This window comes from Apteryx rowi, unplaced genomic scaffold (assembly GCF_003343035.1).
Source record: "Apteryx rowi isolate R43461 unplaced genomic scaffold, aptRow1 scaffold_14, whole genome shotgun sequence".
Taxonomy (NCBI): Eukaryota; Metazoa; Chordata; class Aves; order Apterygiformes; family Apterygidae; genus Apteryx; species Apteryx rowi.
Genome location: NW_020447641.1, coordinates 4,900,401 through 4,916,365, shown reverse-complemented (window position 1 = coordinate 4,916,365; position 15,965 = coordinate 4,900,401). Strand labels below are relative to the sequence as shown.

The window sequence follows — 15,965 nt, the reverse complement described above, 5'->3', positions numbered from 1 at the left end:
TGGGAATTTTAACTCTCATTGCAGCAAATGGACAAAATCTCAGTCACAAAGAAAATGATGGGGCAGGGAATCATGCCCATAGAAAGTAAGGATGGACAAGGCTTGCCAGCAGACATCCAGCCTCTCTCTCCTTAGATAGAATAATTAATAAGGAATTGCCTCTTTTCTGAAGTAAAAACTCATCATGAAAAACTGGCCAGGGATCACTAACTGCAGTCTATCTTCTTAGTTCACAAATGAATAGATTAGCTATATCTATTGCATATCCATCAATAGATGCTATTATCCAACTGCTCCTATACCCTCCAAGGTTTCTGCAGCCTCGTGGCATGTTTCCTATATGGAATCCACAAGGTGGAAAGGCCCTGCTTGCAACGCTTGCTCAGTCAGTGGGGCAGAGCCAGCCCAGCTACGACAGAAGTAGCTGAATTCTCTTCTCTCATGCATTTCCACAAGGAAGTTAAGAATGTGGCCCAGACTCTGTCTTTGGTTGCCTCAGAGTCTTATAATCCTGCTTTATGGGGAGATGAGGTATTAAAATTAAGGGCAGTCTGAAGAAAAGTAGGCTGTACAAGCATTACTTCTGGCACAATCAAAGCCTGAATAAGAACCATTTTTAGTAAGATTTTGAGATGGCATTCATTTTTTTGGACATGTTCCTAATTGCTGCTGAGAAATACACCACATATAAATTAGCAAACAAATGGTCACAAAATGCAGCTCCTTCTCTCGAAGCTAAATTAGCTTTGCAGTGATAATGAAAGAAGTCAAAACATACTTCTGGTTAGTAAAGCAATTAGGTACAATTCAGGATAAACACAGACGGTAAAATTCTATTCTGAGTTGTGCTGCTCTAAAACACAGATTAATGGCATTAGTGTAATGAAACACAGGGCACATACTCTTAAGCAGGAAGGAGCACATGACCATGCATTTTTCAGAGAGGTATTACTGATTAAGGACCCTTGTTCTACATTTTTGTACAAGTGGGTACCGACTCCTGAGACAGTGGTATAAGTTTCAGAAACAGCCTGCATTGTCTCTTGTCTTGAGGCACTAATATAATTTTTTTGAGAAAGAAAGACCTACTGGTTCACCTATGGGCCCAGGTGGTCCAAAAACTGTATTGTCTTCACCTGGATAACCCTAAAATAAAGACAAGTATTAAAACATTTGCTTGAAAATTCAACATTGCCTGCAAAGCATATATGTTCTGATGTTGATAATACACCCACAGAGCATATTGCGTAGTTGGTAGTAGTGAGCATGATGCTTACAGCTTTAATACAGCGAAAACTCCTTTTTAACATGTACAATCCTTCTAAGAAACAAATTTAGGACTAAAAAATTAAATATATGCTCTGTTCTCGAAGGCAACTATAAAACAAGTGTTTGATAAAATGTCAATGTAATTTTTTTTTATTTAATGGAAAAAAGGAGAAACAGGGTATTTAACAAGAGGAAAAAATAAAATTTCTTCCATTGTCTTAAGAAATATACTCCTTATAGACAAACAAACGTACAGAAGACTCCAGCCACCAGCCTGAATGGGACCATTCTTTATTTAATTTTAAATATGAAAAAACACCATCCAAGGTAATAGACAAAAAAGTTATCTATTCCAGATGATATTTACCAATATATTTAATGTAAAGAAAGATACTCACATTTTAAAAAATGATTAAGGTTTTCAAAAATGCATCAGATATCTTTTTCAGAAGTGATTAAGCAAGCTGGACCTCTAGCTCCCATCAATTTASTGTTCAATTATTGTTTCTGAAAATTGCCTCAGAAGTTATTTATAAAATCCCCACTAGTTGCCTATTTTCAGTCTTCATTGCAAATCTGGCCCTAATATAAGAGTATGTTTCTCTGTCAGGTGAAGATCCAATAAATTGATCTTCATGAATGGATCCCTGTACCTGCTTGGGGCCGCACAGACTTCAGTAGGCATACAAATCTGTTTGCAAGATTTGGGCCTTGAAAGTATAATAGTGAATTTGACACAAAAATAGCAGCATTGGGGCAACATCCTGCAAACAGTTCATGTTAAGCATAGACTTCTATCCACCACAGTTGGACTTTCAGCAAGACGCATGGGAATACTCGCAGGCTTAAAGTTAAGCGAATGGTTCCACATTGCTTATTTCTGCCAGCAGCCCTACCAAGGTCAGTGGTGCTACCTGGTAGGATACAACGTGTTTTTACAATGGGTATTTTGTGTTTAAAACATAAAACATTTCAACTCTATAATTCAGAACTTTGCCTCCTAACGATCTGTTTCCACAGGCTTATATTTCATATTCTCTCACAATATCAATAAATGTTGAAACAGTGGCTTTTGCTACATGCTGTGGAAAACAGTGAACATGAAGTAGCATTCCATCCCTTTATGATTACTGGAACTGTAAGAAAGCATAATTCATCCCCATACCTTCTCTCCTTTGGGTCCTGGGGGTCCTGGGGGCCCTGGAGGACCCTCGTGACCCTGAAGAAGCAAACAAAACAGCAATTAATTTCAAAACAATTAATTAATTAACAAAATAATTTCAAGCCTCTTTTCAGGTGTCTGCTTGTTACTTTTGTTTTTTTGCTGCTTCCTAATAATGTTAAATAGTGATATGCCATAGAATTAATGGACCCAGCCAGAAAACTTTTTGAATATAGGAAGAGCCCTGTGCACACAGGAAAACCAAAGGTCTCAGCAGGGCTAGATGCAGGTGAGGCAAATTTAGGGCCTCAGACAGAAGTTCCTCTTTGGAATAAAGATGTGGCAGCCCAGTCCGTAAGAGTAGGACTCCATTCATCTATGATGGTCATCAGAGAACAAGAATTATTTTTCAATAAAAGCCACAATATCTTTATGTCCTTAAACTATCTTCATTCAATCAGTGAGCTGATAGTTCTGTTACTGAAAGGGAAACTCTCTGGCCAAGCAGTTAGCAGAGGTTGTTTGCTGAATTCTCTTTTTAATGACTGTTTGTGGTAGTTTTATGGGAACTTTTCTTAATAAATAGTGGGAAGCATTGGACAAATAAGAGTTTCAAATTTGAGGCAAAAAACAACTGCTAGTGAACTCGCATGAAACAGTCACTGTTGACCAAGTCTAACACTTCTGAGTAGGCAATTAGGTATCACATAAATATATGTGAATTCCTGACACTCTTTAAGATAAATGTGTATTCTGAATACAATAGACCTCCCATGATATACAAAGTTATTTAGAGTACTACAGAATTACTTCGGGATGTGTGTGTACATGAATTCAGTAAAAAACTCACCCCATAACCTGGAATTCCTGTCTCTCCTTCAGGTCCCATTACTCCTAGATGTCCCTGTTAAATGCAATAATCAGTGACAGAAAAATGACTTCCCTTTTAAAATTTTCCAACAATGCATATTTTATAAAGTCATCAGTTAAAAAAAATCCTGAGAAACATTGAGATTTTAGAACTGCAAATTAATTCTTTGTTTCCACCTTTATTTGGTAAAGAATACTGGTCTTTTTCCTTGTTCTGTAGAATGGATGGTCAAAATTTTCAGTCCTAACTTTATAACCCCAGTGCATAATTATGATCAAAGAGGAAAATATCTGAACTTTCAGAGGTGCTGAGGAACTCTGTTTATAAACATTAAGTACGCCGAGAGAAGCTGAGGGTGCTGCTCACCTTAGGTAGTTGGGTGTGAGCCCTCCTACTTGAAAATACTACTTGAAAAGACCTAATGGTAGCTACTTTACTTATGCACTTCATGTATGCAGGGATATGGTGCTGCATTTGGTGGCTGCAGGACTGGGCCCTGGAGTGGCAAGACAGGCACGTCACCTCACTGGTGTGGAGGCTGCACACGCCTGCGTCTCTGCTATCACATGGCTGAAGCGAGCTCAGGGAGTCTGTGACGAGAGGGGCTTTGCATGGAGTTCCTAAAGGTAACGGAAACACACTCGATTCTGTTAACTCTGGATCAGGCCCATTCAGTGCTCCCCCAGCAGTCTTTATCTGAAATGCTTTGCTTCAGCCATGACTAAGGCTTACTTCATGTGACAGCAAAACACATCTTTTCTGCTTCTCAAACGAGACAGTTTTAAGAAATAGTCGGATCAATGGGATTATATCTGGACTGCAGGCACGTGTCAGCCTGCATCCTGCATCTTTGATTTCCAGATCTGGGACCTGACTGGAGCATGAGATGATTCCCTGAAGGCCCTCATGCCCAGGTTTCTGTCTGGGGAGGTGGATGGGTCTCATTCTGACAAGGAAGGGGCCAGGGCATGCACCTGGACCCAGGGGTTGGGAAGGACTCCTAGATCCTACAGTTTAAACATTGCCTGCATCTCCAGCTGCCTCAGAGAAATATTTGTACATGCTACAGCTGTGACCTGCCTCTTTCCATGGAGAGACACAACGCTGCTGAACCATAAATATGTGAGCTCTTAAATAAGCATAATTTATACGAACCAAAGGACCTCGAGTTCCTCTTGCACCTTTAGGACCAGTTTTTCCAGGTTGGCCAAAGTCACCAGCAGGTCCAATTTCTCCAGGGGGGCCAAGCTGTCCCTTTTCCCCCTGTTGGTGTTATTGTATTAAAAATAGTAAGAGACTGATATAAATTCTTCAAATGTGGTTTATCCCTAACCAAACTGTGTTAATAGCATTATTTATTAAGAGTATTACATTGACATACATCATTTATTGTAGTTCTTAGCATGTCTGCACCTAGAACTCTGCAGTGAAGAAAACTGTGCTAAAGCTGCTCTATTTATTTTTGGTTTTAGCCAAGCTTAACACTTTTAGATAGCAGCAGAAACTCTTCTGAGTTGCAAAATCACATCCTGATCCAAATTTAAATTTTCTCAGGTCCCAAATGTTCTTGACTGCTGAACCATGACAATTCCAATTGCTATGGCTAGCTAGAAAAAAAAATTGTCTTGAAGTGTGACATAAAACAGGGACAGACTTGGTGCATTTTATGATTAGACTGCAGCATGAAACTATCAACATATATAACATAAAGTCTCCTGATGTCTTTTAGGGCACTGACTGGCATTCATCAGTGTCAAGGGATTGACTAGAATTATTTTGTAATGYAAATTCAAGCCTCAGATAAAAGGAAAGGAATGGGGGAAAATGAAAAATACTACCTTCTTCCCTAGACGACCTCTCTGACCTGGATTTCCCGGTATTCCTTCAGGACCCTGTACGTTTATTAGGAAGAGAAAAAACAAATGATTGGAAAAGGTCCTGGAACATGTTTAAACTGTGCTTCAAATTGCACAACCTGAGCAGAACTTAGTAATGCAGAGAGTTGGGCAGAAAAAATTTCATTAGCTGTGACTGTAAGTTAGTAGGACTGTTTCAAGTTACAGCAGAAAAAGGTGGGCAAGTATCAGGTATTACTTATCAACTTATTACTTATCAAACTAGTGGAAATGCACTGAAAACAGGGGAAAAAAACATAAATCTTGTCCAGAGAGAAAAGTCCAGAAWTGCTTCTGGACTTAGAGAATCTGATACGCAGCAAGCGGAAAACTAAGACTGCCTTGAGGTGTCATGTGTGAAGAGCAGGGCCCTGACACAATTCATTGCAGAGGAGAGGCCTAAATCGGTAAGTGCTGGTGCCCAGCCCCCCGGTGACCGGGCATTTGGGTGTGCGGCCCACAGCTGAGGGGATGCTGCGGGGCACAGCCCTGCTGCCCTCAGGCCGCTTCACAGACTGCCTCTCCCAAAGGCATGGGTGCCTTCAGGGCTCACCAGTTTCAATTTACTCAAAAGCCCTCTGAAAGCAAGGAGGTAATTCAGCTTCAGTTTGGGGGAAAGACAGATATACCTTGCTTTTTGGAGCTGTTGTGATGATTAGCCAGAATAAATATAGTTTAAACTGATTTGTAAAGTCCCTCTGTTGCTCTGTAAGCCTCTTCTGTTTAGGGAAAAGATAATATTCTTCTCAATCCCAGTAAAACCTCCAAACTATCGATTATAGAAAAGTAATTTCCTCATTCAGACTGGGATGCCATGATCTAACTGAATCCCTAAGAACGACATCAAACCAAAAGCGTGATCTGAACGCTCCCAGATGCTGGGGAGGATAAGCAGGGAGGATGAGCAGGGAAGAGAGGCAGCTCTGCAGCTGCCTCTGGGACGTGTGGAACAGAAACGTGAGAAGTGCCCCACTAACCACGTCTTCACAAACATCGAACCACCACACCGGCCCCTCTCGCTCAGCCACAGCAGCTCTAATCATCTTGTTTACTCTACTAAAGCATAATTACATACATTACAGATATGATAAGGCTGAGCTGTTTTATGACAATTTCAATGTACGAAACATGTCAGCTTCTTCAGAATTGCCATACAATCAAAAAAAATGTCAGGCTGATATTATTATATCAGAAGCTAAAATTGTTTCTTAGCACACACTGTAACTGAGTGAGTGTGATAAAACTTCAGAAAAATAGATTTTATAGACAGATTTTAGGTGCTAGGCTTGATGCCAGAACAAATAATCTAACTGATGTAACAATGTCAACTGTGGACCCCAATGCTCATTTACTGTTTGACCTGTGCATGCATGCTGCCATCTCTCTCCATCTGCAACCTCTCTTTCAGTTATCTAGCACAACTGGTGTTCTCAGAATATGTTTATTTAACTCCTTTCATAGAGGCACCAAAATGAAGTTAAAGAATAGGTGTCTTTTAAGAACAATATTAAATTCTTCCTTTCTCCTTACTTTTTACAGTATATGCCTCATCACAGGGGAATGACAAGGTAAGAAGAGAGGGTCCACCAAGGACATGGCCTTACACCACAGCACAGAATTATCAGCTGAAGTAACGTTGCCCAGCATGATAGACCCTAATTACTGGAAGTCTGTTACAGGCCGAGATGGACAGCCTCTCCTAACACTGTCTTTACAACACCTTTGTAGGAGGGTAGAAAGACCACTGTTAGGAAAAGCAGGCAGTCCTCTGATAGCCAGGGACCAGGAATCAGCAACAGGTTTCATTTGGATTATCCAATACCTATCATGGGATATTGGCTTTAAGTTACTTTTGACCTGCTTTGTACTCCTGACCAGGAAGGGCCCTATAAACCAAACTAACACTTTAAGAAATCCTGTGCTGTGGGTGTCTGTGCTGCAATTGTTTTGTAGATATAGAAACCTCAATGTTCAGAATATCACTTTTTCTATATGTGCTGTTTAAATTTTCCTTTTGTTATTAATTTTTATTAAAAGGACCGACAGCTAAACAGGTATGTGGTAATAACATAAAACACAAATGTGTAGTAATAACACAAAATCTTAGATTGGATCCAAATCATGTATGCTCTAAGGTCTAAACCTTCATCATTTACAAAGTTTCTCAGAATGGCACTTCTTTGCCCTGAGGAACTTTTAATCTAAATTAAAAGCTAGACAGCCACTAAACACTAGCTATATAGACACTAAACAAAACCATGAGAAGGCAAAGACCTACCAAACAATGAAAGATCTTACTGCACAAATTATGGCAGTATATGTATCTTTCCAATTTCTTTGGGTGTTTTCAGAATTCAAAGAATGATTTAATACTTTGAGACTGCTGACAGCCTGCAAATGAAGGTAAGGATAGAGACTAATGACAGAAGGTTATGTGGCGAGGAGAGATAGGAAGTGAGAGGCCCCAGGTTGTGTGGTGTACGCACCCAGGTGATAAGTGAGAAGGAATCACTATCTGCTAAGAGGTCCAAGACTTAAGATAGGGAGACCGTTAATCTTTTCTCTCTACCAGCCCTGAAAAGCTGAACAGTATAGAAAGGAGGAGCAAGCTAATTTAAAAATGACTCTCTCCATTTGCAAGAGAAAAACAGAAATTAAAAAAAAGTAAGCAAAATTTAAAAAAGAAGAATAATAAAAACAAATAGTAGAAAATCCAGTTCATCCTGGAAACACTTACAGGAATGCCCATTATGCCAGGCTCACCAGGCAGACCTATAATTCCTGGTACTCCCATCTCTCCTTTTTCACCACCTTCTCCAAGAAGTCCCTGGTCTCCAGGGTCTCCCTAAAACAAATCAAAAAAGCTTTATCAAGATGCTATAGAATTACTTACTGTTGAGAAAAACTGTTACACAGGAATTTGCTGGATCTCCAGGTCAGACAAAAAGCTAAAACTGATGGAAACGTTTCCAGTTTTGGATCAGGCTCCAGGTTAGCATAAAGTCCTTTCTATCTCATTTGTACACTCCTACAGATTTGTACAGTCTCTCCTACAGCAAGATTTTGGCTTAGCCATCTCCACTCTGTGGCATACCCTGTCCTGGTGCCTGCTGCAGTCCCTGGCTGGCCTTGATTCAATGCAGGGAGTAGGGCAGCCTTGGACTTGCTCTCTCCAGCATGATGGGCAGCATGGGAACCCACTGTCCAGCTCAGTTCTCCAGCCTGTGCTTGCTCTCTCAAGTTGCACAACTTTGCAGTTCTTACAGGTAGGTATGTGCCCAAAAGGCACAGAAAAGCCCACAAATAGTCTGGCTACCCCCTGTTAGAGCCTCCTGTGTTGAAACTATATGCACTTAACTGTGCTCTGTTGAGCTTGTGAAATGCGGAGGGAAAAACGCAGATTTGGGTTCTTAAACTAATGACTGCTCTACATTTGCTTCAAAAACTGAAAGTACCTTTGGGCCATCTTTTCCTTGGACACCATCTTCTCCTGAAGGTCCTGGTTCACCCTTACAGAAAGGAGCAATTGAAAATGAAGTTATTGCCTCTGTTTAAACTTCTCCAGACAGAAGCGTTGCCTTGGAAGAACTCAGGCCTGTTTGGTTTTACACATACTCATTATGCTTTTGGATTTTCTGAATTTTGGACAACTTCTATGCTGCTGTGATAGTTTATTTTATTTGTCTTCATTTTTCACTGATTTACAGTGACAACATCACAGCCCTGTGAATATGGAATGCAGTAAAACGTAAAAGACGATCAACATTAGAAAAACTGAGGCAATACTACAGCCATATAATGCTGTATATTTGGACAGTAGCACAGAGATCACTTGGTTTCAGAGYGTATAACATGTAATTACAGTAAACTCAAAAATATACCTATAGTCTCCTGAAACTTCAACTTTCATGTGGATAACTACTATATTGGTACATTTAATGACTTAATTTAGGGCCATGAAAAACTCATCACTTATGAACAGTAACCACACCATGCTATTTAGATACCAGAATATTTGCTTTTCTCAGGACTTGCTCTTCAAAGACACTGGCCACCTGCAGTTTTTGACTGCAGATAGTGAAGAAGCAAATAGCAGCTGCCCAATACTAATAGCATGGTATTGCAGACCAAAGTGTCCACTGTGGACCACTACCAGGAGTCAGTCTTCTCCAAGGACAGGCAGAATCATGCAGTCCACCTTGCTGGAGACTTCGGGCAGGAAGAGAATATGACAGCAAGGAACTAAAGGAACAAGGGAGCAGCTATACGGTAAAGCTTAAGTCTGAAAGGATATGCTCTATACTCTTCTAAAAGCATCCCAGATAAAATCTGTCACTAGAACTTTAAAAACTTCAAAAGTAGGCAAGTATTTGGGACAGATCAGGGAGACAAGACACAGAAAGAATAAGTATGGTGATGAGCACTTGGTAAAATTGAGTGCTGAATGAGTTATCCGCAGCACCAGAAGCAAATCAGCTGCCTTAGTGAGTGGCACAGAGGGATACTCTGCTCTGCTGAGACTATAATGTTCCCATTACCTGACCTAGCTCAGGTATCTGTACACACTGTACACAGCATTATTTTGTGCTGTCACCTAACAGTTGGGCAAGATGCCCATGGATTTAGCTTTGTGTTCAAACCACTTGTTCACATGTCTCTCAGTGACATGAGATAGCTTAGATATATTTCAGTATTATAATCAACAATCTTTTTAATCTGCTAAAATATTACAAATGTTCTTTTTTGAAAGGTATAAGAAAATAACTTCTTATTGAATTATTTTGAAAAATTAAAGTTTTCTAACCTGCATTTCTGAAACATTCTTAGAATACTTTCCTTTTCAGGAGAAGTTTTACATCCACAGCTTACCCTTAAACCTTGATCACCTGATTCTCCAGCCTTCCCAGCAGCTCCAGTGTCCCCCTGGAATATCACAAGAAAATTAAATGATTTGACTGTAAGGAACAATATTTCTAACAGTGATAGGGCTTACAGATAATGCAGTTGTTATGATGATAACAATATTTCTTAAGGACTCATTTCCTGTATCACTACTTACTTGACTAATGAATCAGATCACTACCAAGTACTCAGATTTACTTTTATGGAAATTGGAAAATGTATATAGCACAAAAGAGAGTAGTTTCAACATTTACCTTTGCACCTGGTTCTCCCTGTAGGCCAGGTTCTCCCACAGGACCAGGAGGTCCCTGCACAGTACAAGAGGTACAATTATACATGGTCACCAATAACAATTTTGCAACTTCCAAATAATACAGCCAAAATACAGGCAGAAAAGCTACATGAGACACTAGGAAAGCTGCATGTCTGAAAAATAAAAATAAGACAACACAGTTCTTTGGTCTTACTAGAGATCAACAGAAGAAGAGAAAAGATGGTACAGGAGGAGTTCAGGACTGGATGGCGGATCAGGAATATATTGCAGACTCAGCAACACCATTAAGTCTGTATCCTTCATCATAAATTACTAGCAGGCTAAGCAATAATTCATCTGTTGCAAACCTGACTGACAACTCTATCACTGTTTAGGCTTGGAGCCAAGTAGATATACCTTTGGGACAACAAATGTAGACTTGGAGACAAACTCCTTGAGGAATTAATGGTATCAGATAACTTCTTGTAGAGTTTACAATTAAACCTTTTCTTAATAGGCAGTCAGAAAAACTGGGTTCTGGGTGACTGAGGAAGTGCATATCCTTGAATAAACTAAACTCCTTTTGTTCTGAGTGAGCTCATCCCTCAGCTACTTCATTGCAAATGTGGCTAATATATTCTGTCATATTTCCTTCAAAGAGATACTAAAAACAAAGCAAAAAATAGAAGCAAAAGTTAGCAAGAAGACTGCCTGCAGCTGCTTTTCTTCTTCTACCATTCGCAAAGACACATGATTAATGCTGTTCCAGTTGCAACCCCTCAGTCTTGGACAAGCTAACTGCAAGGAAAACGGTGCTTCTTCCAGGAAAAACGCCCTTTGTTCAACTTAACTTTTAACTTCTAGGTGCAGATCTCATGAAAATATGCTTAAAGACAGTGCTTAAAACAGAAGTTGCTTATTTTAGACATTGTTTGTTGTAACAGCTATAAGTGAAACTCTCAATAGCTCATGGTATTTAAGTCAGGTGCAGGTAAAACAAAAATAGTTCCTGAACACATTGTCCAGGCAGATTCTGTCCTTTGAGTGTTTTTAATAAGTTCACATGCAGATCCTTAAAAGCTTACCTCAAAACCCATTTCCCCAGTAGGGCCAGCATCTCCTGGTTGTCCTCTTGGACCCTGGCATTAAACAAAATTCTGGATGCATCATTCAGTTACAGCAGCACATAATATCAAATTACGTGGTAGTCTTGATTTTGTCTCTGCACAACCCTGCCAACTGGTATAAGGTGTATTTCATTGTCTTTCCTCCTGAATCCCACGGTGTATGCAAGTACCACAATGGGATACAGTCAAGAGCACTGAAGATCTTATTGCCAGTCTTGACACAGTAAAATAACAGGTTTCAAAAGATTAGCACAGATCTCCCTTCTTTTAGGCCAAAAGTAAATTATTATCTAAACTAAGCTGTCCTCTTGATTAACTGAGACTTTGTTTAATTAAGGTTTGTTAGACTCTGTCTGGTTTGTTTTGTCGAAAAGCCTACAGTCTGGTACAGAATTAACTGAAAACAACTACTCTGTGCTTCACTTTATGGATTTAGCAACGTTTATAGAAGACAATCACTGAGGTGTAACAGACTGCAGACTGGAGCCTTTTTGGTAATAGTAGGAGTCACTGTTCTTGTAAGCCACAGTACGAGTAATAAACTTATCGCAGTAACACCTACGGATCTTTTCTTAAAGCAGCATGCTCAAGTTCTGTGTACAAATTTGAATGTCTACATCTGTTCACAGAGCAGGATTTACGTGCCTAATGGGTAGAGTTTGCCTTTCACAGCTTATAGCTGATTGCATAGTCACTATGAATATATGTCAAGACAAATCAAACCCCTGGATGCATTCATTCTCTGAACTTTGAGAAAATTCACAGCCATTTATCCCTTTTGGATTCATCTCTGTTTAAAGAGACTCTAAACTTAAAACATTTTTGTTGCTCTATTATTCCCATATAAAGAAAAGATGCTGCTACCTGTATTTGTGATAGAAGCCTTTCAAGCAAATATCTACTCTTTTCCCTTTAAGTTCCTCATTACAGACTATGCACATGGTTTTGCTGCTCCTGATGACCTGGTAGTGATAATGCAAATCTGTTCTTCCCTTCTAGCACAAATGTAAACTGTATATTACTGAGAGGATTTCAGCAGCTGTGTGTATTTTACCCTACAGTTTCATTTAAGTGTAAGCAACAACTGAAACTGCAGTAAATTTCCCAGGGAGAATTCACCTGGGCTAAATGCAAGTGCATTCGTTTATGTTTGCAGCAGCTCCACGGCCTTCTATTATTCCAGTGTCCCAAAGCTTAAGTTTGATTCAGGAGCAAAAAGTTTCTTCATAATATTCCCATGGAGCTAAACCTGCCGGCTTGGCAAAATATCTCTCCCCTGTGACTCACAGGGAACTTCAGAAGTCAAAAATTTAGAGCAATATGGTGACCCCTTTTAACTATTAACAAACGATAATTTACAAACAAGGATTTTACTGAAAGGTCTGACAAATAGGTAAAATAAGACCAAGCCTATTGCTACAAATAGTTCTAACTGCTTAATTTTCTCTGCTCTTCCACCAATAATTAGCATTTCTCTGCTCTGTGCAGAACTAGTGACAGGGCCAGAGAAACCACCTCAGCAGCTGCCTTCTGTGCAGTGACCAGCTGATGGAAGACGAAGTCAAGCTGCTTGGACAAGCAGCTTAAAAAAAAAAAAAAAAAAAAAAAGCAAGCCGTGCATTTCATTTTGTAATGTCCTGTGTCATTTTCCAAGCTGCTTTGTAGCTCCACATACCATTATCCAGAAAAAGTCATTTTACTCTTTCAGCACTTGAAAAAAATAGCATCCTGCTCACAGGATAAACTTTTCTTAATTGTAATGTTGCAAGTGTAGATTCTACCATGATGTGCACAACAGAAATGTAGGTTGCTCAAGAGTAGATTGCTTAGATTAGATAAGGCTGATAGTCATTCTATACATATGAGAATTCAGGTTTGACTGGCAAATGGCAGGAAACTTGTATGTAAACTTGGCATTGCAAGAATTCTCAGATGTCACAGTGAGGAGACTAGATAAAACAGATCAGATGATATGAAAGAGATAAAACTATAGGAATCCAATAATAAACATTATAAATCCATTTCTTGTTGACACATCTTATCTTCCTATGAAGCTGTCAACTGAAATGAGTAGGTAGTTATATTTAAAAGAAAACTTACTAAAATAGAACCTGTTGACTGTTATAATTTTTCTGTTCAAAAAACTGTGCAATAACTTTCTGTAAGCATCTCTGTCAGCCTGCAGATCAGTACAAGTAATAATAATATTTAATGATATTGCATATAATAATAATTAGTAGAACTAATATACTTTATATCAACAATTCACCTTCAAGATTTAAACTAACTATATGTCATTTGCTGTGCAAAAGAACTTTTAAAAAGCAACAAAACCAGTCAAATTTTGACAACTCTTAAGTTTCTGCACTATAAAACAGCAGCCTTCTCCTAAGTCCTCCTAGGAAAGCACACACTCTTTCACTATATTTATAAAATCTGACTTTCCCCCAGAGATGGTGATGCAATAGTATTCGTGTCATGACTACACCTTTCAGGACATTGCATATATTTGTTGCAGATCCTGCATGATCTATTGTTACAACATCAGCCACATAAAAGTGAGTGTGGCTTTGAAATAGTAATAATCAGAATAGGAATTCAGTCAGCAGAGGAATGTCTGAAGTTTATTAGAGCAGTGTCTTTTTTGTTGAAACTTTAACCTGCCAAATAGACGTGGCCCCCAAGCTCCTGAATAACCATCATAAAATTTGCCTGAAAAAAATTACCGCTTGTATCTGTATTTACACATAAATTTACATAATCCATAATTACAGATGTCTACCTCAATGCAGCATAAAGTCACATAATATTGAGGTCAAAACTCTGTCAGGCTCTCCTATGCTGTCTGCTCCTTACTGCAGCGCTTCCCCAAAAGATCAACAGGGCTGCTTATGCATGAGTTGTGCTAAGTAAGGGAGGGAGACTCTGGCTCTGTAGTTTTGTTACAATTACCCCATGATTCATATTTAACCACAGCGGACAACACCAAATCTTGGTAAAATTGAGCTCAAGCTTCCAAGGAATTCAGTACAATGTGTGGAAAAATTATTAAGCCGCCATAACAATCAACTTACTGGCTCTCCCATTGGCCCCCTGTCTCCTGTGGTTCCGGGAGGCCCAGGCAGACCCTGAAAGATTAAAATAAAATGAAATAAAATTAAAAAATCAGTAGGAAACAAGCTGTTTCATATTCTGTAAAAAGCCACATCCTCTCTTATTTCTGCTTACTCAATAATTTGTTCAGAAATACACAAGAAATAAGTGCAGCCTTTTCTTCTAGATGACACGTGTTACCCTAGCACTAGGTCCTGTGGCAGGTAAGGGAGCCCTGGGTGAACCCTGCCTCTGTTTCTTTGATGTAGGGACGCCTCCTGGCTGACCCACCACTTACCAGTTCCTCCCATTCTCCTTAGCCTCACGTGTTGTTTGTGTGTGCAAACTGCACCTGCCCACAACGTTACCAGTGTCCTGTCTTACAAACAGCGTTTGAGATCATCAGCGAGGTTCACACCACAACGCGAGTGGCGTAGTGTAGGGGGCAAGAAGCCTTTTCTGTTCAGCCTGGCTCACTGCATATCTGTCTCATATCCCCTTCTAGAAATTGTAGTTGTAGGAGTGCTAGAGTAGTATTTTGTACTCTGAAATAACTGTACTAGTTCCCATCATTTCAACCTAAAGAGGTTTTGCTTCATTTATTTCTGTATGTATAGCTACATACAAAAGTCAGTGTAAGAAGAGAAAATGAAAACCCATTATGCCAAGAGTGAGAGGCAACAACCTTCCAGATTTGAGCAAAAGGGGCAAAGAGAAGTTCAGTGGCAACCAACATTTTGAGTCACCATTTCAGCACAAAATCAATACCATTACTGCTTAGTTTTCTGCTTTCCTACTTCCTTCCTTCCTTCAAATCTGCTGCAACTTGGATTGGCTAGTAACCATCTTTACAAAAGAACACCTTACACTTCCATAGAAACAAGCCCTAAAAAGGAATTTTTGTCTTTATACACAGTATGCATTTTATATATTCAACCCCATACTGATAGTACACATCTACTCTAAAATCTGTCAGAGAACTATATCTCTATGCCACAATGATTTTCCCATTTAAAACTACAACAGAACTACTTCAATACATGAAGTAACTTCTAGCACTCTCCTACTCACTACAAGTGCTATTTTTTCTGCTGCAATGGGCTATCATATAGCACTCTTTGGAAAATCATCCATGAAAACACTGGTCTAGTAGCAGAACAGGCTACACTCACACTTGCTCCCACTTCAGCCCCTGATTCTTTCATGACAAATGCAAACTATATTGTCAGAGTAAGGTCTGAATTTTTGTTTGTCTTGGTAGAAGTACCACAGCATTTCAGTACTTACTAGTATTCCTTGATCTCCTCTTTCCCCTGGATTTCCAGCCTTACCCTGGTCAAAGACAAATATTGAAAGACAATGCTTGCTTCAGCTAAATTCCAAACACAACCCA

At 39.4% G+C, this 15,965-nt stretch overlaps 1 protein-coding gene across 1 annotated transcript in view; it reads right to left on the bottom strand.

Annotated features, from left to right (window-relative positions):
• The window catches only part of COL24A1 (collagen type XXIV alpha 1 chain), a 180,933-nt gene that overhangs the window by 30,077 nt on the left and 134,891 nt on the right, over positions 1-15,965 (bottom strand). The window contains exons 31-42 of the mRNA XM_026057594.1: positions 15,860-15,904; positions 14,554-14,607; positions 11,438-11,491; positions 10,354-10,407; positions 10,067-10,120; positions 8,653-8,706; positions 7,935-8,042; positions 5,141-5,194; positions 4,458-4,565; positions 3,282-3,335; positions 2,435-2,488; positions 1,090-1,146 (exon numbers count right to left, since the gene is read on the bottom strand). Of these exons, the coding sequence (XP_025913379.1) occupies positions 1,090-1,146; positions 2,435-2,488; positions 3,282-3,335; positions 4,458-4,565; positions 5,141-5,194; positions 7,935-8,042; positions 8,653-8,706; positions 10,067-10,120; positions 10,354-10,407; positions 11,438-11,491; positions 14,554-14,607; positions 15,860-15,904 (750 nt within the window). The remainder of the gene's footprint in view (positions 1-1,089; positions 1,147-2,434; positions 2,489-3,281; positions 3,336-4,457; positions 4,566-5,140; positions 5,195-7,934; positions 8,043-8,652; positions 8,707-10,066; positions 10,121-10,353; positions 10,408-11,437; positions 11,492-14,553; positions 14,608-15,859; positions 15,905-15,965) is intronic.